This window comes from Diospyros lotus, chromosome 3, assembly GCF_014633365.1.
Source record: "Diospyros lotus cultivar Yz01 chromosome 3, ASM1463336v1, whole genome shotgun sequence".
Classification (NCBI taxonomy): Eukaryota; Viridiplantae; Streptophyta; class Magnoliopsida; order Ericales; family Ebenaceae; genus Diospyros; species Diospyros lotus.
This window is the reverse complement of record NC_068340.1, coordinates 32,001,395-32,024,045: the sequence shown is the minus strand read 5'-3', so window position 1 is coordinate 32,024,045 and position 22,651 is coordinate 32,001,395. Positions and strand designations below refer to the sequence as shown.

At 35.0% G+C, this 22,651-nt stretch overlaps 3 protein-coding genes across 5 annotated transcripts in view; all 3 read left to right on the top strand.

Moving 5' to 3' along the window:
• Positions 1-9,402, top strand: part of LOC127796945 (mitochondrial import receptor subunit TOM40-1-like) — a 22,816-nt gene extending 13,414 nt beyond the window's left edge. Inside the window, exons 9-12 of the mRNA XM_052329346.1 lie at positions 418-486; positions 597-680; positions 8,028-8,123; positions 8,975-9,402. Of these exons, the coding sequence (XP_052185306.1) occupies positions 418-486; positions 597-680; positions 8,028-8,123; positions 8,975-9,031 (306 nt within the window). The 3' untranslated portion in view covers positions 9,032-9,402. The remainder of the gene's footprint in view (positions 1-417; positions 487-596; positions 681-8,027; positions 8,124-8,974) is intronic.
• Positions 9,403-11,302: 1,900 nt separating this feature from the next.
• Positions 11,303-14,904, top strand: LOC127796315 (CBS domain-containing protein CBSX3, mitochondrial-like). 2 transcript variants are annotated; one of them, XM_052328397.1, is made up of 6 exons: positions 11,303-11,467; positions 12,815-13,077; positions 13,276-13,357; positions 14,169-14,242; positions 14,343-14,403; positions 14,495-14,904. In XM_052328397.1, the coding sequence occupies exons 2-6, from the start codon at positions 12,820-12,822 to the stop codon at positions 14,635-14,637; spliced, it is 618 nt and encodes a 205-aa protein (XP_052184357.1). In that variant the 5' UTR covers positions 11,303-11,467; positions 12,815-12,819; the 3' UTR covers positions 14,638-14,904. The 2 variants fall into 2 exon arrangements, with proteins under 2 accessions (XP_052184357.1, XP_052184359.1); XM_052328399.1 differs by lacking the exon at positions 11,303-11,467 and adding an exon at positions 11,525-11,672.
• A 2,354-nt stretch (positions 14,905-17,258) lies between these two features.
• On the top strand, positions 17,259-21,987 carry LOC127798470 (uncharacterized). Of its 2 annotated transcripts, none has more exons than XM_052332050.1 (9): positions 17,259-17,542; positions 17,755-17,884; positions 18,014-18,102; positions 18,212-18,350; positions 19,473-19,547; positions 19,753-19,874; positions 19,956-20,027; positions 21,462-21,521; positions 21,619-21,987. In XM_052332050.1, the coding sequence occupies exons 2-9, from the start codon at positions 17,789-17,791 to the stop codon at positions 21,680-21,682; spliced, it is 717 nt and encodes a 238-aa protein (XP_052188010.1). In that variant the 5' UTR covers positions 17,259-17,542; positions 17,755-17,788; the 3' UTR covers positions 21,683-21,987. The 2 variants fall into 2 exon arrangements, with proteins under 2 accessions (XP_052188010.1, XP_052188011.1); XM_052332051.1 differs by having other exon boundaries at positions 17,524-17,542; positions 19,956-20,031; positions 21,619-21,984.
• The last annotated feature ends 664 nt before the right edge of the window (positions 21,988-22,651 follow it).

The following is a 22,651-nucleotide window of genomic DNA, read 5'->3' as shown; positions in this document are numbered from 1 at the left end:
TTTTTTTAGTTTTATCTTATCCTTTAACCTTGGTTGGGGGGGGGGGTTTGGGATGAAGGTGATTAGGCATAGGTTCCTGTGTTGAGCTAACTCGTGGATACAGGGGATTTTCCACACTGGAGAAGCCGGTTAATATGATTCTGCTGTTGTGTGGAGTACATTTTTTGAAACTCTCTGTTTGTCTTGATATTTGGTGGCATCTGTCTAGTTGCTTGTACAAATGGCTAAACATTTTTTTTTGTCTTTTTTTTATTTCTATCTTGTCCTTCTCTTTGTGTGCAAAAAAGGAGTTTTGGGGAAAGGTGATTCCGTGTAGTCCTGTTGTGTCGAGTTAAGAGATGGATTCAGGGGATTGTGTGTGCTTTAAAGTGATGTGGATCCTAACAAAATAAAATCACTTTATATTTTGTCCTGCAGGTTGCCACAGGGCAAGTGGCTAGCACTGGAATGGTTGCTCTGAGCTATGTTCAAAAAGTATCTGAGAAGGTTAGACAATTGACTTCTCCAATAATTTCCTTATTTTTTTTTTTTACCAATTCACATTTTTCCAATTGCCTTCTCCTCGTAAGTATCTGGGCATTGCCTTCTTCATTTAGGTCTCTTTGGCATCAGACTTCATGTACAACTACTTGTCGAGAGATGTTACAGCAAGCTTTGGTTATGACTACATTCTCCGACAGGTGATTTCTGCAATTTCAATATTTTGATATATGCATCCGTGTAATTATTTCAAAAGCAGTACAAATATCTCAAAGAGTATATTTCTTTATGCATTCGAGTGTAGTCTGGTCATCTCTCTTGAGGGGGGGTAATCAATGTTGCTACCTCTTGTGAAATGTGGCGGACCTTATATCAGTGTTACTAGGTTGCAAGGTTTGCCAGTAAAATAATTAACTGATTAAACATGATTTTGTTGAGCTGTTACTTACTAGTAGGTCCAAGTTCTTACTGCATCGTGTTAGTTTTTTCTTTTCATGCAAATCTGCCTCTACCTAATGAAGCAGCTACATGGGTAAGGGTATGGTTTTGTTTGATTTATTGAGGTTTTTTCTTAAGCAGACTGTTTTAACATGTATGGTGCCACATATAACATGCATAAATTCAATCTTTTATATATATGCATTTGAATTTAGCAAAGATGTGTGGATGATATTGTGGTGAGACTTATGAATCAAGTTCTTTTGTGAAAAATTCAATTTAAATCTCATTAGCCAGGCATCATTTTCATGGAAGTTCTAATGCAGTCCCATATGCAATGGGACAAATGAAAAGTAGGCGAACCAAACAATAATACAACTCCAACATACTCTACTGGCTATTAGTCATCATCGACTTTGTAGATGGGTTAGAATGCATGCATTGCATGCCAAGCTCTATGTAAATTTCCTGATTTACAATCAAACTCCTGTCATTTGTCCATTGAAGCTCATAAAACTTCAAACTTGAGGTGTTTTTCCTTGTATTTCCTCCTTGAGAGGGATTGGGAACTTTCCTGCTCATGAAGGTTAAACACTAGCAATGAATGAAATTTGTCAATGAACTAACAACAACAACATATCCGGCCTTTATCCCAATATGTGGGGTTGGCTACATGAATTTTAGACTTCTATATATTTCTGTCTTTTGTCATATCTTCATTTAGGCCCATAAACTTCATATCAAATTTTAATGTCTCTCCGAAAGTCTTTTTGGGTCTGCCTCTATCTCTTTTTTTGACTAATTGTTCCATTTCATCAATTCTTCTCACATGAGCATCTCTTGGTCTTCTTCTCATATGACCAAACCATCTTAGTCTAGTCTCTCTCATCTTCTCCTCGATTGGAACTACTTCTACTTTATTACGAATAACCTCATTTCTAATTTTATCTTTTCTTGTATGGCCACACATCCATCTTAGCATTCTCGACTCCGCTACGGTCGTCTTTTGCTCATGCTAGTATTTTGCCCAACATTCTGAGCCATAAACAAGACTGGTCTTATAGCTATCTTATAGAATTTTCCTTTCAGTTTTAATGGGATTTTACCATCACATAACACTCTCGATGCATTTATCCATTTTAGCCAACCTGCCTTAATTCTATGTGTGACATCCTCGTGAATTTCTCCATCTTTTTGAATCACTGATCCCAAATATCGAAAATGGTATTTTCTTTGTAAGATTTGGTCTTCCATTTTATTGTAACATCCTCTACTCTTGCATTCTTATTAAATTTACATTCCATATATTCTGTTTTCCTTTTACTTAATTTAAATCCCTTAGATTCTAAATTGTTTCTCTACAACTCAAGCTTAGTGTTCACTTCCTCTTTTGTTTCATCCACCAATATTATGTCATCTGCAAATAGCATATACCATAGCACCTCTGTTTGAATGTGTTTAGTGAGTTCATCCATTACTAAAGTAAATAAGTATGGATTTAGTGTAGAACCTTGATGCAGTCCCATTGTAATTTTAAACGGTTTTGTATCCCCTCCGCATGTTCTAACCTTGTCTCTGCACCGTGATACTTGTCCTTAAGGGCTTATATATAGGCTATTCGGACTCATTTCTTCTCTAAAACCCTTCATAATACTTCTCTAGAGACCCTATCATAAGTCTTTTCTAGATCTATAAACACCATATGTAAATCCTTCTACTGATCCCGATACCTTTTCCTTAGGCGTCTCACTAGGTATATAACTTTCATTGTTGACCTACTAGGCATAAAACCAAACTGATTTTCCGAAACATCTGTTTCTTTTTTGAGCCTTTGCTTTATTACCCTCTCCCAGAGTTTCATGGTATAGCTCATTAACTTAATTCCTCTGTAATTTTCACAGTTTTGAACATCTCCTTTGTTCTTATATATAGGAACCGAAGTACTCTTCCTCCACTCATCTGACATCTTTTTTTATTTAAGGATCGCGTTAAATAATTTTGTTAGCTAGAAGATACCATTTTCTCTCATGCATTTCCATCCTTCTATTGGTATATTATCCGGTTTCATTGCCTTATGATTTTTCATCTTTTTTAATGCTTGTTTTATTTCATTTGGACTTATTCGTCGATAAAATGTATAACTCACATTCCCTTTGGACTTACTAAGATATCCCAACCTAACTCTTGTGTCCCCACCATCATTGAATAATTTTGTGAAATACTCCTTCCATCTCTCCTTATTCACTCCCTCATTGAGTAATACATTTTGGTTTTCATCTTTTATGCATTTCACTTGGTTTAGATCCCTTGTTTTTCTTTCTCTTGTTTTAGCTAATTTATATATATCCCTTTCTCCATCCTTTGTTCTTATATATAAGAACCAAAGTACTCTTCCTCCACTCATCTAACATCTTTTTTATTTAAGGATCGCGTTAAATAATTTTGTTAGCCAGGATATGCCCTCTTCTCCCATGTATTTCCATGCTTCTATTGGTATATTATCCGGTCCCATCGCCTTATAATTTTTCATCTTTTTTAATGCTTGTCTTATTTCATTTGAACTTATGCGTTAATAAAATGTATAGCTCACGTTCCTTTCAGACTTACTAAGATGTCCCAACTTAACTCTTGTGTCCCCACCATCATTGAATAATTTTGTGAAATACTCCTTCCACTCTCCCTAATCGCTCCCTTATTGACTAATACATTTTGGTTTTCATCTTTTATACATTTCACTCGGTTTAGATCCCTTGTTTTTCTTTCTCTTGCTTTAGCTAATTTATATATATTCCCTTCTCCATCTTTTATATCAAGTCGTTTATATAGATTCTTATATGCTTTTGACCTTGCTTCACTAACAGCTCTTTTTGCTTCTTTATATTTTTTTAGGTTTTCTTCATTATTGCACTGATATACAGCCATATAGCAAGTTTTCTTAATTCAAATTTTCAATTATACCTCTTCATTCTACCACCAAGACTCCTTAAGGTTTGGAGCTCTACCATTTGTCTTTCCAAGGACTACCTTTGTCGTGCTTCTCAAGGCAATAGCTATTCCCCTCTGCATTTTGTTTGTTTGTCCTTCTCCATTCCTTTTTACCCTTTAATTTTTCTTTGAAGATTAGTTGTTTCTTCCCTTTTAAATCCCACCACCTAATTCTTAGATTTTGTTTTATGTGATTTTTTCTCTTCTAATTTCTTACTTGGACGTCAAGTACCAAAAGTCTATGTTGAGTAGTCAAACACTCCCCCGGCTCACCTTACAATCCCTACAACATAACCGATCCTCTTGTCTCATGAGGAAGTAATCTATTTGGGTGCTTAATGTGACATTTTTATATGTGATTAAGTGTTCGTCCCATTTTTTGAACCTAGTATTGGTTTTGATGATCTCATATACCATAGCAAAATCTAAAATAGACTTGCTCTTATTATTAATTTTCTCGAATCCATACCCTCCATGTACCTCTTTATAGCCGTTCCCGTCTCTACCCAAATGACTATTTAAGTCACATTTTATAATCACTTTCTCTCATTTTAGTATCATTTGTATGAGTCTCTCTAGGTCCTCCCAGAATTTTGCTTTTATCTCCTCATCTAACCCCGCTTGTGGTGCATATGTACTAAAGATATTCATAATCATTCTTCCTAGACCAACCTTCACCATAATAATCCTATCTCCTGTTCTCTTTACATCTACTACCTCATCTACTAAGCTTTTATCCATAATAATCCCCACTCTACTTTTCGCTCGGTCATTTCCTGTGTACCATATTTTATATCCAGTTTCTGATAAAATTTTTACTTTTTTCCCTACCCATCTCGTCTCTTGAAGGCACATAATATTAATTTTTCTCCTAATCATCACATCTACCACTTCCATAGCTTTGCCTATTAATGTTTCTATGTTTCATGACCCAATCCTTAATTTATAATTTTGGTTTTGTCCTTGACTTTGAATTTGATTTTGGACTAGATTATTTACCCACATTTGTCCAAGCAAATGTGGGGACCTTTGCTCATTTGTCACTACATCCGGGTGCCGATGCAGCAGTCCTAGCTCACTTGACACTACACACGGGCAGTGTAGTGCGTCGCTATGAAGGGTTACGTCCAACGATTTTTCATAGTTTGTCTAGATTTCATGTAAGAGGGCGGTTGCCCTATCAGAACTTTTTTTTTTTGTTTTTGGGGGGGGGGGGGGGGTGTTTTTAACAATATTTTTATCCAACCTATCCTTCATTAATTAGGTACAACCACTGGCACCTTCTAGAATACTTTTATTGCTTTTGCATAAAGTGTAGAAAATCATGTAAATACAATTTTGTATTTAAGTGTACAATTGATTTTATCCTTGAGTGACAGTTTTTCTTTTCTTAACTGACTCAGTTTTTTTCTTTCCTTAATCGACTCTATATGGGCGGTTTCTCCCATGTAATCTCTATATATATGTATGTCCAATCAAATGGAAAAGTGAGAGAAGTTTTTATGTCCAAAAACTACATGGCATCAGAGCAGGGTTAGACAGAGAGTTAAAGGGGGGTGGGGGGAGGCAAAGATGGTGAAGTTCTTGAAGCCAAAATTGAGAAATCCTGATTTCCCAAGCGAAAACACTACCATCGTTGGCCATTGCCCATCTCCTTTTTCTTCGTCCACCATCGCCATAGCCATAGCCTCAACCATCATCGTCGTTGTCGCCCTTAACTGCAATCACAACTGTTGCCATCATGGGGATAATCAACCACAGTCACAAAGCTACATCGGAGAAATTGAAGGGTCACAGGACAAAGATTAGCAAGAAGATGAATGGGTTTGCAACACAAAACCTAGATAGCCATGTCGTCCTCAGAGAAGATGAAAGGATGCAACACAGTGTTGCACTCTGACATTGAAGATGGTAAATGTTGGCGGTTGGTTGCAGGTGAAGAGTCGCATTGGTCGTCGCTCTCTCTAGAGAAGGCGAAGTAGACCGCCAAGAAGTCTCACATCAAGGCATTTGTTGGCATCGCCAAATACCCTAAGAGGGTGATTCGCAAGGACTCGACCAAGAAGAGCAAGAAGTCTTATTTCAAGGCATTTGTTGGCATCACCAAATACCCTAAGGAGGGTGATTCCCGTTAAGGCGTTTATCAAATTTGTCAATTGCAACCACATTAAAGCCTAATCAGCCTTTGAAAGATCTCAAAACTCTAATCTAACCAACCCCTCGATTTGTTCGACATCCCCTTGAGCCATCCTCGGCATAGAACCTTCGTTCAAGAAGCCTTGCTATTTTCGTCAAGAGGATTTCACAGTCATACAATATAGAGAGAGGAGGAGAACAAGGAAACCCTAAGGAAGTCTTGAGGAGAAGAGGATGAAAATTTCTAAATCATGGAATATCGGGCACAAAAAAGGAGTGCTGTATAGAATTGGGATAATGTACTACTTCGGGTTGAGAGGAGTTAGACTTGATCATGCCAAGGCATTGTCGCGGTTTTTGAAGGTTGCCGAGAAGGGTTCTACCTTATCTCATGAAAAGGTATGTAAGGTTATTGCTTTGTCCATAAAAGCAGAGGTTACTGCTAAACTTGTAAAAGTGGGTTTCAATTTAACCTTGAAAAGTTAATGTTCCAACTTAGCTGTTAAAAGTTGAGGTTTCAGTTCATACTATAAAAGCTAAGCTTTTAGCTAAGCCTGTAAAAGTTATGCAAAGGTTATAGACGATCATTTTAAAAGCTATACATTTTAATGAAGACACAGAAAGTTGGAGTAAATTTCATCCTCCACAAGATGGCACAAGAGAATGCCACAAAGGAGAAGTATTTCGATCTTGAAAGCAAATCAAATCGGAGTAAATTTCATCCTCCACAAAGATGACACAAGAAATATAGGATGCCACAAAAGAGATGTATTCCGACATTGAAGACATAGCATAGGCGTTGTCAAGTAGACCTTGAAAACACATCAAATCGGAGTAAATTTCATCCTCCACAAAGGTGACACAAGAAATCTAGGATTCCGCAAAGGAGAGATGTATTCCGACATTGAGGACACAATAGAGGTGTTGTCAAGTACATCTCTCAGTTACCCAATATCTTAGTCATCTAATTAGATATTGGCAGCAACTCAACATGTTTAAAGTAACTTAAATAGATAAGCACTTCATAAAGAAAAATTGAAAGTGGACAAGAATCTATCGAAAACTTAGTTTGAAGATGTGAAGATCCAAGCTGGGCTTCCTTAATATTTATAGCTCAATTTGAGGGGACGTGTAGAAAATCATGTGAATACAATTTTGTATTTAGGTGTACAGTTAATTTTATCCCTAGGTGACAGTTTTTTTCCTTCCTTACCAAACTCCATATGGGTGTTTTTTCCCTTATAATCTCTATATATATGTATGTTGGATCAAATGAAAAAGTGAGAAGTTTTTCTGTCCAAAAACTACATAAAGTATGGAAGCTTTTTTTTTTTAATGCAATAAAGAACACTTGTAACTGCCATCCAGACATGTCCTTTTTGCACTTGTTATATATATATATATATATATATATTTAATCTTTGATAATGAATAATACTGAAAGGCCATCAAGTTTGATAATTTGTGAGAAATGTGCTCGACTCTTAAGTATTTTTTGTCTGGTTGTGAAGGTATTGTTTCCCAGTTATGGAAGAGCTGGCTTTGAAATTTGAATTGAAACATTGCATCCAGCCTATTGAGATGATTGCTAGATATAAATTGCTTTTCTCAATGCATTGTCAAGCCTTGTTCTTGACTTAAAAGTTAGCATCCAATTGTCTTATCCATTCTTATACAATGTGATTTAAATTCTTTCGCCAGCTTATTGATTTGTCAAGCATGATGTTTTATACTGATAATAATTGATGGCAAGATTCATGTATAAGAATGAATAAGACAATTTTTGTGACTTAGATGAATGACTTTTCAAGTAGTGGTGAAAAGTTATTTCCTTGTCAAGTCAATTAAATGACGCCTGCAATCAAATTTCTTCAGTCCTTTTTGCTGGTGACGCCAACCCAGATTCCAGTGCCCAGAATTTTTTGTGGAAGCATATGGATTCGAACTACTTGTCATCATTATTGATCTATTGCATCTGTTTGTTACAGTGCCGTCTTAGAGGGAAGATCGATTCTAATGGCTGCATAGCTGCTTTTCTGGAGGAGCGGTTGAATATGGGTCTTAATTTTATTCTTTCAGCTGAGGTATGTCTGACAAGTGTCAACCTATGTTTTTACTTTTTTTTTTTTTTTTTCCTCTCATTCCCAGGAGAAGAAAGAAAGATCCAGCCTTAGTGACCAGATATGCTTGGCTTCTTTCCATTATTGCATAGACTGGGTTGATGAATTAGTAAGGGAGTGTTTGACACGGCTTCCAATTTTCTGCTTTTCATTTTCGGTTTTGATTTTGATTTTTTTTTTTTTTGTGTTCAAATCTAAAAAAAAAAAATGAAAACTTAACATACTGTTTGATAACTCTTGTTTGTTTTCAGTTTTATTTCTGATATTCTGTATTTCTCTCTTTCCCCTTCCCTATCCCCCCCTTGTTTCCAACGCAACTCACAGGAAGTCTAGGAATCACCAGCAGCTTTGCCAGGGGGATTGCTAGGAGTCCAGCAACTAAGTTTGCGGGTGGTGGAGGATAGGGGAGAGTAACATAATGAAAATAAAATGGAAAATAGGAAAACACTTTTTTCTTGTTTTCATTTTTTTCAAAAGTTAACAAAAGATTTAAAATGAAAGGGGAGTCAAACAGGCCTAAGTGTGCCAAGTTTGATTGGGGTTTATGGATGTTCTTTCTAGTTATCTTTCTTGCATTAGGCAAGGTTGGAACAGGTTCGAATGGATGTAACTTCACTATTGCCTTGCCTAAGTACAGAATTCGTGAAATTAGGCAGCATGCCTTCTCACCAGTTAATGCTCAGCCTATATGATTTGCATGCCACATAGAAGAGTTAAAGAAATTGCACTTTTGTTCAAAAAGAAGAAGAGGAGAAATCATAACATGTTTGACTTAATTAGTATTCATAACAAGACTTGAAATTCCTATCTTGCAGATAGATCACCGGAAGAAAGACTACAAATTTGGGTTTGGATTGACAGTAGGAGAATAGGATAGAGGGCTCAGGTGCTGTGCTTGGGTTTATGTTCGCTGATGCTGCAATCAACTCTAGGTGTACGAGGGTTGGCTTTTTCTTTCTGATGCCGATCAATTCAGTTTTGTACTCTTATCTGAAGTGCCATTAAATGTGGGCAGCACCAGCTGCTGCAACAGTTTTAGCATCCGCAGACGTCCTTTTTCTGTGAGATACTCTATTCATTTCATCTTCAAAGCTGTAGAAATAATTACAATACAAAATGGAGTGGTTTATAATTGATAGGGATTGATTGCATTAACATGAGTTTTTCCCAATTCAATTAGCCTGTATGAGATGCCGTTAATTGAAAGATGTGAAAACCTGAATGCCAATAAGTTGCTTGTGTATGTGGCTTAGCTACTTGACTAGCAATGCTTTGGTTTGAAAATCCATCTTTCCTCCTATTTAATTTCACCAATCCTGTGTTTGAGAATGGCATGCTTAACCTATGGTGATGATGATTGTGATGGTGATGGTGTTGGTGGTTTTTCCCACTATCTGCAGTCACTACTTACCAAATGAAAGATTATTTTAAAATAAATTTTGTATAGATAATTGAATAAGAGTGCAAACTCTGTAGATGAAATGAGTTAAAGGCATCTGGCCTTTAACCTAGTGGATGTGTATGAAAAACTGTCGTGTATGATTGTGACCTGAATTGGCCCCGTTAGTATCAGTTTGTGATTATGCATGGGATGAATATCTAAGTTTGGTGGTCCCACGGCTTGATTCTGCCAATTGTTTCGTTTGATTGGAACTTGAATCAGATGCACCGCATAGCGCATATTAGCCTTTCACAGCATGTCAAAGTGGCAAGCATTTGCATTTGCATTTGCATTTGATTCTTCATTTTTATCATTGCAACATGGCCACTCCATCCTTCTGTTTCAACCTGTTGAGTTGCCGCCTTGTTTGGATGATTCTGCTCTGTACAGTTTCCGGGTTTAAAGTAGAGTGATTGATGATATATTAGTAAGAATAATCTCTAACATGATATTAAAAATGGTTAAAAGGTAAATGACTTCAAATGGCAAGGTTTTTTTTTTTTATTTTTTATATTTTTTAGTTTTATAAGAAAAAAAAAAAAAAATCTAGTGATTCAGAATTTCATTTATTTTCTGATAGTGACAATAGTACTGAACCTAGTGAGAATTCAAATGGCAGTGTCTCTTTGCCTTTTCCGGCTAAACAATTCATATTTCAAACAAGCTTGTTAATTTGATTACTGTGTCGGGTTATTTAATGGAATTAGATGCATCTTGGCCCATTTCGACTGATACCAATCGAAATGGCAGAAAAACTGGCCAATGCAAAACAAAAGCACTGCCGTTTCCATTTTGATGAAAAACTGAGACGTTCCAGCCGAATTAGGACGGTATAATTTTTCCTTCAAGACGTGTTTGGAGGTAAATCACACTAAAGGTCATAAAATTTTAGTATTTTTTGTAATTTGATCACTAAACTTTAATTCTTTATAAAGTCATCATAAATTTTTAAAATATTTTGTAATATGGTCACTAAAGTAATTTTTTGACAATTTCTCGTCAAAATTGTTGATGTGGCAATGGCCACATTATCGCAACATCATCAATTTCGGCTAAGAATCATAAAAAAATCACTTTAATGACCATATTGCAAATATTTTAAAGTTTTGTATCATTTTGTAAAAAAATGAAATTTAGTGACCAAATTAAAAAAAACAACAAAATTTTGTGATTTAGCGTGATTTACCCTTTGTTTGAAACTTTTGAAATGTGAAGGAAAAAGAGAGATAGAAAATGATCATATCTTCTTTTAATTTAATTTTAAAACAAAATATGAAACAAAACAAAAAAAAAATAGAAACAAATTTTACGTCATTTAAGTCTAAATTTTGTAGGCTTTAAAATTTTCATAATTTTCACAACATAGTGATGCAAAACAAGTTACATCATGCAAACATATCTGCTCTCTCTTTAGAAACTTATTTACCTCATAACTAACAATAATTACAATTTCATAAAGAAAAAGTAAAAAAATTATTAATGACCCATAATATTCCATTTCATTTTTTCAGCTTTAAACCCCAAACAGTTTCAGTATTCCAGAATCAGCTACAGACAAAACCACGGCTTCCTTTAACGTTACTCTTTCTCTGGCTCTCTCTCTCACTTTCCCGACTTCCAAACACAGCTTACGGTTACAACTCGCAGGTAACATTAGCAAAGCTCGTTTTTTAAAGCCATGAACCATCACAGACTCGGTGTGAGCGACTGATGACGGACACCTATGAATAAACAAATCCGTGTGGATAAACATCAACTTGAGTGCTTGTCTATGAAAGAGAGAGAAACAAAGAAAGAGCGCCGCTTTGCTTCCAGTTCCTCTCTCCCTTGTGCTCCAGCAGTTAACTTCCAGAAGATATCTCATAAGGTAAACTAAAGCCTCTGATTTATAGAATCATTTATATATATATATATATACCCATATTCACATACATATATATATATATATATGTATGTATTTATGCATGCAAGTTGGCTCTTAGGCAAGAAGATGAAGATGAATCTCTTGAATGGAACGGCTTCTGAAAACCCCCCCAGATCGTACATGCATATAAAAGCGTATATGTTTTGATGTATAGACGTTTACCCAGTTACTGTTGTTGTTCTGATTGCAGTATCTCTAGATTTGTTTCCTTTATTTGTTTGTTTATTCTTTGATCTCTGAAGTAAGCAAGAAAAAATTGGGGAATCTTGTTTTCCCAAATGGGTTCTAATCGAAAAAGTTGGAGGGATTTTAAGAATAATTATGCAGTTGTGGCTGTGAATGAGAATGGTGAATGCTTAAACTAGTCGAGATGCATGATTCTGATAATTATGGCATCTGCTCTCAGTTTGGAGTTTCCACTTGTGGGACTGTTTTTAATTCTGTTCTGGTTGTGAACTTCTGTTTTTCCGTCTGTGTTTTCAACTATTCAGTGGCTTTCTGGACTGCATTGGCTAAGTTTGTTTACTAATTACCCTGTGCAATAGAATAGAGGAACTTATTTTTGGAAAACAAGGCTTATAAGCTTGAAGTTCTGGAGATGTCTGGCAGATGAAAATAGAGTTTCTTTTACAAAATTAAACTCCCCATAAAAAAAAATAATCAAACTGAAACTCCCCCTAAGTTATTTTTCAAAATAAAACTCCTCTTTCCACGCTACAACACGCATTGTGAGTGTTAGGAAAGAACCGTCGGCTGAGCACACACCATTGATAACCACTGGCTAAGTAAGAGGTTCCATTGAGAAAATGGAACCACTGGTCAGCCAGCGGTTGGTTATTTGAGGACCACTGTTGCAGTTCTTATATAAAATGGGAACCATTGTTGGAATGGGAACAGCTGGTCTAACCAGCGGTTTGCTCTATTTATCTAATCTTTTTGCCCAATGTGGAGCGTGATGTGACGGGGAGAGTTTTATTTTGAGAAATAATTTAGGGCGAGTTAGGTTTTAGTTTTGTTTTTCCTTTTTGGTGGTTTGTTGAGAGTTCCAATTTTGTGGGAAAAAAATTCATGACTTTGCTATGGTCATGATCAAAGTCATGATTTTTGAAAACAAGTTGAAGCTTGAAGTTATGGCTCTTGAAAGTTGAAATGGGATTAACTTGAAAGGTTCATGGGTTTTCTAAAATGCTCCACATCTGTGGTTGTAACATAAACAGAAAGCTAATTCTATTGGTGTTTTGTTTCTCTTGATGCTATTTGAACTATGAATGGAAAATTTTCTTTGAACAGGTAAAATGCTAGGTGGAATTCAAAAAGTGCTGTCCCACGGGAGCTTCCTTAAGAATGCACTTCTGCAGCACATCCGTTTGGTGAATCCAGTAATGCAGCCTCTTTTGTTTCCGCGCTATGAGTCTGTTGCTTCTGCTCGCATGGAAGAGCATGGTTTTGAAAGCACCACCATTGCCGATATCTTAAAAGCCAAAGGGAAAAATGCAGATGGCTCTTGGCTCTGGTGTGCTACAGAGGATACTGTGTATGATGCTGTCAAATCGGTACATATCTTTGTTTTGATAATTGCTATGCTGGGAATTCTTGTTTTTTTTTTTCTGTGCACTGGTTTACCTTGTATTTGTGTTTGGTACACAAATTAGTATATGCATATGGTTTGCACTTATGTTTTTTGTGTCAACTTCTTATTGATTGATGACAAGAATTAATGTGAAGAGAAAATATGCCATTTTCTGTTGCAGATGACACAACACAATGTTGGAGCCTTGGTTGTCATCAATCCTGGGGAGAAAAGTTCAATTGCTGGTATTATCACAGAGAGAGGTAATTTAGAATGCTTTCTATGTACTTTTAAGAATATGACGACCCTGGGGAGAAAAGTTCAATTGCTGGTATTATCACAGAGGGGTAATTTAGAATGCTTTCTATGTACTTTTAAGAATCCATGGGTGATGTCACTGGACATGCTTGAAACTTGCTATCAATCTTGAATTCATGGTCAGTAGGAAGTAGCATAACTTAATGGAAACTGCTTTTGACCCAAACATCTAATACTTGTAGGATGGTCATAGTGACTCTTTGTGATTTTTTATTTGCACAAGCTTGCAATCTCTTGTTGTAAGCTTGAAATTGTTAATGACTCATGCATCCCATGTTCGTAACAACAACAATCACAAGTCTTAATCCCACTAGGTGAGGTTGATTACATGAATTCTAACTCCCCCAACCATCTTACTTTATTTGTCCAGAATCCATGATGAAAGATCTGCAACTTTTATGCTGGCTATCAAGGACCTAATGCAATCCTCCTCTTTTATTCGAACTTAGAACTGAATGTGAATAAGGGATACCTTGGACAGTAAAAGGCATTATGTGAATGGCAGCTATTCTACCATGTTAGGACCATAGGATAGGAATTGGTAGCTCGAGTTTTGTATTGAACCTGATTGCATTATTTATTATGATGCTAGCGAGAATTACCATAGATTGTCTGGACAAGAAACATGTTGTATGGTTTATGGAATTACACATGTTGATACTTAAATTATATATACTGCTGCCTATGTACTGTGATGGGGTAATGTTATGGTTTTATTTTGGTTAATGACGACAGTCTTTGATGATCTCATTCCAGATTATCTCAGGAAGATCATAGTGCAGGGAAGATCATCCAAGTCGACCAAAGTTGGGGACATCATGACTGAAGAGGTATTCGGTTCTGCTCCCTGCTATCGAAAGAGCAGTTTTTTTATCAAATGATTTTAATGTACAATTTGGAAACTTAGATTTATTATGTGGTGCTTTGCAGAATAAGCTCATCACTGTCACGCCCAAGACCAAAGTTCTGAAAGCAATGCAACTGATGACAGGTAAATATACGGCTTCATTGATGCCTGCTGTAATTTCAAATCAAGGGAATCTAGTATGGCCTGATTGTAATAATTCTTGTTGATAAAACAGATAATCGCATCAGGCACATTCCAGTGATCGATGACACACGAATGATAGGTATGGTGTCAATTGGAGATGTGGTTCGAGCAGTGGTAAGTGAACACCGGGAAGAGTTGGACCGCCTGAATGCGTACATACATGGCGGTTACTAGATGATGGCGTAAACGATGAAGTTGTTGTCGAGCTCTCAGATGGTATTTCCTACTGTACTCAGAAACTAATAGGTTGAATCGAATGTTGTAAATGTTGTGTGTTGTGGTTGTGTTGCCATCCACCATGCTCCTTGTTTTGCTGCTGTAGTAGGATAATGGTAGAATTAGCATATGGACCCAACAGTTGGTAATAATCAGTATGAAGCTGACTGAAAGTCTGGAACTGCTTTCTTAATGTTTGGTAATGGCTAGCTTCCCGTTAACTAACCGGGTCTTACGGTTGTTGCCTTGCCTGGTTGGTAACCCTATCATTAAGTGCTGAACCAAACATGCTGCAAGGTATTTATGAAAGGCTTAATATATACAGCAGCTTCTTAATAATTAAAAAATATATGTTTAGTTCTTAACTTGTAAAATTTTAAGATTTCTACAAAAAAAAATATTATTTTAAGTTCTTATCGTCTTCGGATGTTAGTGCATATATGAATCCGTCTATTTTTGTGAGTGAGATGTCATGTAGATGATCAGTTAATAGTATTTCGAATAAATTAATTAGTTTGTTATGTTTTTTTAATAATTAAAAAATATAATATTTGATTTTTAATGTATAAAATGTTAAAATTTTATATTTTAATTATTAAAATTTATTATTTTTAAATTTTTATCTTGATCGAGAATAAATAGAGTTATTATTTATACCACACTGAATATATACATAAAAAAGAAAATGTTATATTATAAAAAACCTATATTAGTGACATAATAATAATAACATATCCAGTTTTTATTCTATTATTATGTGGGTTTTTAAATTTTTATTTTTATGTATTTTTGGTTTTTGTCATATCTTTATTTAAGTTTATATATTTTATATTTTTTAATTATTGAAAAGATGAGATATGTTTTAAGGGTTACAATTGTTAAATAGCATTATCAGTAAAAGTTTTTTCATTTAAACTGGTAATTGGTGTATATGTGGATAGGGCATTTGAGTAATAATGAGAGGCCCCCGCAACCACAAGACGTGGGTTCTAGTCAATAGTTTTAAGGGTGAAAAAGTGATGACGTGGGTGTTAATTGGGGCGGGGGGTGGTCGGTCACATGGCTGACCTGGTGGTTGGTTGGATTAGGATATAAAATTGGGTTTCTGTTTTTAGGTTTACTCAGCATCAAAATTGAGTCTCCCCAGTCAGTCAGTCAGTCAGTCAACACCACCACTTGAATTTGCAACCTTAAAGCTATACTGTACTTCTGTTCTGACACCCCTGTAATTTGGGAATTAGTTTGTTTGTATTTTTATGATTGATTTATTTTTTAATCTTTGTTGCTTCAGAATAAGAATTATAAAGCCAACAAAAATATAAATTATTATTATATCATCATTATTTATAAAACTTGTGAAATTACGTTCTAGAAGGTATTTTTCATTTGCAAGGTGGGCGAATTCAATTATTTACAGTCAATTAGAGCACAGTGATCAAATCAATTATTGGATGGTCAACCAAACAATGCTGCTTAATTTGCTTGACCCCACCAAATGCAGCCTCTTACCAGATGCTTTGTAGTTTGTGCTCAGCACGGGGCTTACAGGTAAAATCACATCATGCCTAACTAAAATTAATTTAGGAGTTAATATATTAATCATGCATAATTAGCCATAAAAATTTACATAAAAAAAATTAACAAAATTATCTACAATAATAATAATATAAATATATATATATACTTTTTTTATATTGTGTAAAATACAAAATAGCAATGGGTACCTTACGTTTGTCCTTAAAATTAAAATCTTTCTAAGTAAATATAAATCTATACAGTTATTTTACTTTTAGAATATAGATCGAGTAGTTAGCAAATGATACAATAGGGTTAGCATCAGTAGTAGGTTACAAGTTTAATACTCGACTTAAGTATGAATTAAAGGCTTATCTATAATTAATTTTTTTATCAAAATTAAAAATATAAATGAAAAAAATCACAGGAGAACAATAATTCCAAATCTTTAAAGCCATTCTAGTAGCCGTCCATGTTGTTAATGACCAATAAACTTTTCATCCGTGGAGCAATGATGCTTGCTGTATGCCATCGAGTTTGATCGCATCCAGGTCAAGACAAATTTTAATAAAAACGTCATTTTCGTCCTTCTAGTTTCACAAATATTCATCTTTGCCCCAACATTGAAAATATGCTATTTTGCAACAAAGGCAGGCCAATGCAATGCAAGGGACAAGAATAGCATTTTCTTAGCACAAAATAACATTCAATTCTTTCTTTTTTTATGCTTTGATGGTTTAAAATATCTTTTAAGATTTGAATAATTTTATTTTTTTTATGAAGAAAGCTCTTTGACATTAACACGTCAAAATATATAAGTAAATTACATTTATATTACTTATAATGTTGGGTCATTCTCATGAAAATTTTATTTTGTAACAAATGATAGGAATCTCAATTGAGAAAAACAAATAGCACAGATTCTAAATGACATTTTTAAAAACAATATCGAATCTTCTTACCAATAATTAAATCATACAGGGGGCTAAGGAGAATTCACCCATTTTGTTAGAAGATAAGAGACAAAACTGAATTATTAATTATTAAACTAAAGGGCAAGGCTTGAAGTTCTCCAATCACATTCATGCCTTTCAAAAACCTCTCTCGTTCTCCCAATCTTAGTACGAAAACCTCTTTCTCTTCCTGTTAATGGAAAAATCCAAAGCTGATCTCTCATTCCTCTTCTCTGCTTCCTAGCCATGTCCAGTTCTGAAGTGTTCTAGACACTCATTTTGATTCATAAATTTGTTGTTGTTGCCGAGTCCTTTGGCTTCTCCGGATGATACACAGCATTGTTTAGTGTCAACCCATCTGCATTTTTCTTTGTTCCGAAGCTCTTTCAGACCGTGTAAGTTTCTCCCAGCAATCCGTAGACATAGAAACGTATATTCGGATAGTATCTGTTCGGGTCTGTAAAACTAGCTGCACGCACATAAATGTTTATTCTTGGCTCTGATCATTTTGCCTTGTTCAAGAATTTCTTCCCTTTTCGTTGGTTTTCTTGATGAGTGGTTGTTCAAAAGAATTTCACGAACGATAACTTTTGTGGGTTTGCTGCAGTTTGGTCTCTCAGATAAGGTTCCAAGAAATCAGTATGATGGGTTTGAATTTTTCCTCTGGATATTCCAGTCCAAGCGAAGAATTCCACTGGGTGTTGTCTGCTTTGGCCGGCATTGTTATGTGCAAAATTGTAAGTCCCTTGTTAGGTCTTTTCCTGTTTTGATTGAAATACTTGTTCCAATAGTGAAATTGGAAGTTCATATTTCCTCAGTCTGGAATCTTTGGTACATTTGAAGAGGTTGAATTTTGCCTTTTGAAGGTTTACGAATTAACAGGTGTAGTCAGCGTCTTGTTCTTTATGGGATATGCAAAACTCAGTGATTCAGAGAAACTTGAATGGAACAACAGGTGGTGTTCTTTTCCAATTAGACACCTATTCTGTATGAATATTATGGTTTTTTATTGTTTTGGTGGTTTTATTTCCTCTATCTGAGCACCAGTGGCTTCTGTTCTTCAGGGGTTTCTCTACATTCCATGCTCTCGTTGTGGCAACTGCTTCTTTCTATCTCATCCTATTGTCAGATCTTTTTGATGAGAGTTTACCTAATGGGTTAATGATCAATAAAAGGTCTACTTTGTCAAACACCATATTGGGGGTATGTTGTTGCAGAATGCAGCGCTATGAAGTTACTTTGACATGCTCAATATTTTGCTTGTTTATTATTTATTGAATTGTACTCTCTGAGTTTTCTTCTCCATAACAAAATATAAAAAGGAAGAAACCTCCGTAGAGTGTTGAACCCTATACAAAATAAAGCATAAATATTACTTACAAGGAAGGCTCAGTGACTAAACGAAAAGAAGAATGAGGAAAGAGGGACGTGCCCGCCCCCCCAACCGAAAAAAATGGATTTTTAACTTCAGTTTTTAACAGGTTTGTAAATTACTGGATCTTAATTTCTCTTTAATCTGCTGAGCACATAGAACAATGGAAAAAAATAGAGTAGTAGAAGATCACTGTAGTTTGAATTATTTAGGGGTCTACTTAATTGAATGATATTTGTGAGAGGAAAGAAGGAGATTTCAATTCCATCCATGTTAGAGATTAAAATATTTTTCTTTACTATCTTTGAGCTTCATCAAATATCATTGAAACTGGGGGATCTAAGTGTCTAATTTGTGTAAGAGATCAGAAAGATGTCCCGTATATTTATGATTTATCCTTGACATTTCAGGTGGAACTCAGTACACTGGGGAATTGGAAACTGCATGTAACACTAGTTCACAATGATTATTTACTCACGACTGTCTCTGTTATATTTTGTATTAAGTGCTTTAATTCCCTTATACAAGTAATTGACTTTCTTTCACATATTTTGTTAATGAGCATCTGCTGTGATGTAATGATGCAAGGATAAGGGTTACCAAAGCATGTAAAGAGGGTCTTGTTTGAATATAACAGTTCTGTAAGTATGATGTTGAGTGCAAGATACGCACCGTTTCTTCTTATAGCTATTGGGATTGGGGTTATCGTTTATCAATAATAGGCAATAGAAGACTAGTGGAATAGGAGCTCAATTTCCTAAAAGGCCACCTAGACACAGTAGAATCTTTCTCTTCATAATTCATAAATGAAATATCAGGCGATGTTATATGTACCTTTCTTTTGTACTATTTTTTTATGATTTGCGTAATGCTTTAACTCAATCATATCCTATAGCAGTATTTTTCCTTACAGTGTATTTTTCTTTCATTTTGTTTCTTTTAAATATTTACAGGTATCTATTGGTTATTTTCTATCAGACTTGGCAATGATCTTGTGGCATTTTCCAGCTTTAGGTGGTATGGAGTATGTAAGTAGAGATATGCATTATTTATATTACTGAAATATTGTTCAGGTGAATTGTATGAGTGTGTCAATTACTGGAAGCTGGTAAAGAAAACTCCTGGGTGGTTTGTATTAATGTTTCTCAGTTTGGTGTACCTAGTTCTGAAATTAGCGGATATATTGTTGATTATCTGTTTCCCAAACTCTGTTCATCTCCATATATATGTTAGGTATTACACCATGGGCTATCAACGTTCTCAATCTTCCTCTCTCTTGTGAGCGGTCAAGGACAAGTTTATATACTAATGGTTCTCTTCACTGAGAGCACAACTCCATTTGTCAATTTAAGATGGTAATGCTGGCATCCAGAAACCCTTTTTATTTTCATGTTCTTGGAGCTTAGCTTGACTTATTGCTATTAATATATGTGCAGGTACTTGGACATTGCTGGTCAGAAGAATTCTAGAGTTTACATCTTTAATGGTGTTGCATTGTTCCTTGGGTGGTTGGTAATACCTGATAAACCTTAATTTCTTGGTTACTTTTTTCTTTGTGTGGTTTTATTTGCGCTAAGTGCCAAAAATTTGGCTGCTCATGTGCATTCTGAGATGCTAAGAAAAGGAAATAGAGCATACTCTGGCCAGTAATAGGGGTTAAAGTTAGTGGGTGTCTATTTCTTTTTTCTTTTTCTTTTTTTCTCCTGATTTACATGGTGTTTTATGGTATCATGGCGATTGATGCCAAGTGCAGATATAAAGACGATGCATATTTGGCATGTCACCGACTCACCTTGATGGAATAGTTTTAAAAAAGACTAGAACACATCATGTTGGTTTTGTAATGATGGTATATGTATATTATTTATTTGTAACAAAAATATTAATGAAAATTTCATTTTATTTTCTAAATAAACATTTGTAATGTGAAAATTTCATTTTTCACATTACAAAAACAATTGTATTAAAACTAGTCCAAAAAACAGTTTTTGGATTCTACATATTGGGAAGAAAGTATGAGTTATCTACTTTACAAAGACCTGTTCACAGACAGATTGGTTACTGGTATTTGTTCTTATTTTTTCCCTTAGACTCTTAGTTGTCTGCTTACAGTAACTTTTTATGCGTTTTAAGTAACAGATGCGCGTATTTGCTTGGTAGACATGTATGCCATCTTAAATGTGTTCTAAATAAATTAAAGAAATGATCACACATGTTTGGAAGTATCCTATGATTGTCGCTGCTTTGCCTGGACGTTATACCTCTAGGACTTTGTTTGTGCTTATTTGGTTTGAGCTAATGTAACATCAAATTGTGATATAGAGGATCAAGTACACCACTTTGTAACTTGCTGTGAGGGATTAGGCTGAATTATATCAAGCACATATAACATGACACAGGCAGATTGATCTATTATTGATATGTTCGTGTAATAGAATATGGTACAAACTGAAGCATATAATACTAATACTATGTTCCCATTCGATGATTGTAGGTGCAGTGGTTAATCTAATGAGGTACATAAATCATCTATGTTTGTTAATAATAAGGCCTTTAATAGGCTATAATGGGCTTACGGAATTGAAATTATCTGGGAGAAGAAATGTAAAATATCCCCCTTGGGCTTTTGCTTATGCTATTGAAGATGACTTCGTTGATGGTACCATTTTTTTGTCGATTTATTTTTAATGATTATTCTAGGTAGAATGAGGATAAATTTGTTATTGCACCAGTTTGCCCTTTTATAATGTGCTAATGCGCATCAAAGATTGTCTTGTAGATGATACCGTAATATGCACATTGTTAACATGCCTTCATCAAGGGGAGTTCAATACTATTTTTTTTTTTTCTTTCTTCAGTTATTAAACATTTTCATGAAATTAGTTCCTTTGGTTCTATGATATTAGATGGGTTTGTAAGTAGAAATTTTTTGCTGCTTTCAGGCCGCGAGGATTCTTCTGTTCATCTTCTTCTTCTACCATATGTTCACCCATTTTGATCAGGTAAATTAATAACTTTATAATAACACAATTCATTTCCTTCCAAAAATCTTATAAGCTTCAGGGGACCCATTTTGATCATTTGTTCTGTATTTTTAAGGTCAAGAAAGTGTTTCCCCTGGGCTTCTACAGCTTGCTCACAGTGCCTCCCATGTTGGCAATGATGAATTTGTTTTGGTTTTGGAAAATCACCAAAGGCATGTTGAAAACCCTCTCCAAGGCAAAGCACACTCAGTGACTGAATCAAGGCTCTTCTCTCTATCCCTCTCTGTCTGCTCCTGTACATTCATACTGCTTTGCTTTGCTTATTCAGCTGTATCTAAAGATGATTGTCAAATTCATTTCAAGTGTACACATCTTACATTTGCATATATTGCTCTTTGCTTTTTTTTTTTTTTTTGGGTAAGGATAATGTTATTTAGTCGTATAAAATAGTCTGAATTGATAGTTTTACTGCTTAAAATGCCTAATATACTTTTACATTGATTTTAGCAATTTTTGTGGTTGCAAAAATTAATGAAAGGACATAGTAGGATGGTCAATCCGAACTAGGGAAATGCTATACCTATAAACAAATCTGATAAACAATCTTCACAAACAAACATGACAAGTTTAGATTCATAGTAGTTCCACACAAATTAATAATAATTTTACTTAAAATTATTGATAAAATTATTATAAATTTATGTATGTCATGTCATGTCAATTTACGAGAATTATTTATTGAGAATATAATTTTTATTGAGGAGACTAAATATATATCATTAGTCATTTCTATATATTCATTTGGATATTTCATTTGTAGTATGGTAGGAAGTGGGATCCCGCGGAGGGAAGAATCAATTTTTAGTTTTAGTTTAGTTAGTGCTTGTAAAAGTAATTTGATTCTTACTGCATTTTACTTCCCTTGATGAATTCTAGTTTCAAACATAGAATAGAAACCCTAAAGCCTTATAATATAACCAACAAAACCATTCATATTTGCCTCGATGCTTGTGGAGAGGAAGCTCTGGAGATGCGTAAACGATAATTGAAGGCGGCAGACGTGCTGCCGCCGACGGAGGAGAGAGAAGCCACCGGCCATTTTTAACAATAGTGGAGAGAGAGAGAGAGAGAGAGAGAAACAGATTTAA

Coding starts and splice junctions, on each gene's coding strand:
- LOC127798470 (XM_052332051.1), top strand. CDS start 17,789: ATGATGGGTTTGAATTTTTCCTCTGGATATTCCAGTCCAAGCGAAGAA. Junction 19,875..19,955: donor CCATTTGTCAATTTAAGATG/GTAATGCTGGCA, acceptor ATATATGTGCAG/GTACTTGGACATTGCTGGTC. Junction 20,032..21,461: donor CATTGTTCCTTGGGTGGTTG/GTAATACCTGAT, acceptor TGCTGCTTTCAG/GCCGCGAGGATTCTTCTGTT.
- LOC127796315 (XM_052328397.1), top strand. CDS start 12,820: ATGCTAGGTGGAATTCAAAAAGTGCTGTCCCACGGGAGCTTCCTTAAG. Junction 13,078..13,275: donor TGTATGATGCTGTCAAATCG/GTACATATCTTT, acceptor TTTCTGTTGCAG/ATGACACAACACAATGTTGG. Junction 13,358..14,168: donor TGGTATTATCACAGAGAGAG/GTAATTTAGAAT, acceptor ATCTCATTCCAG/ATTATCTCAGGAAGATCATA.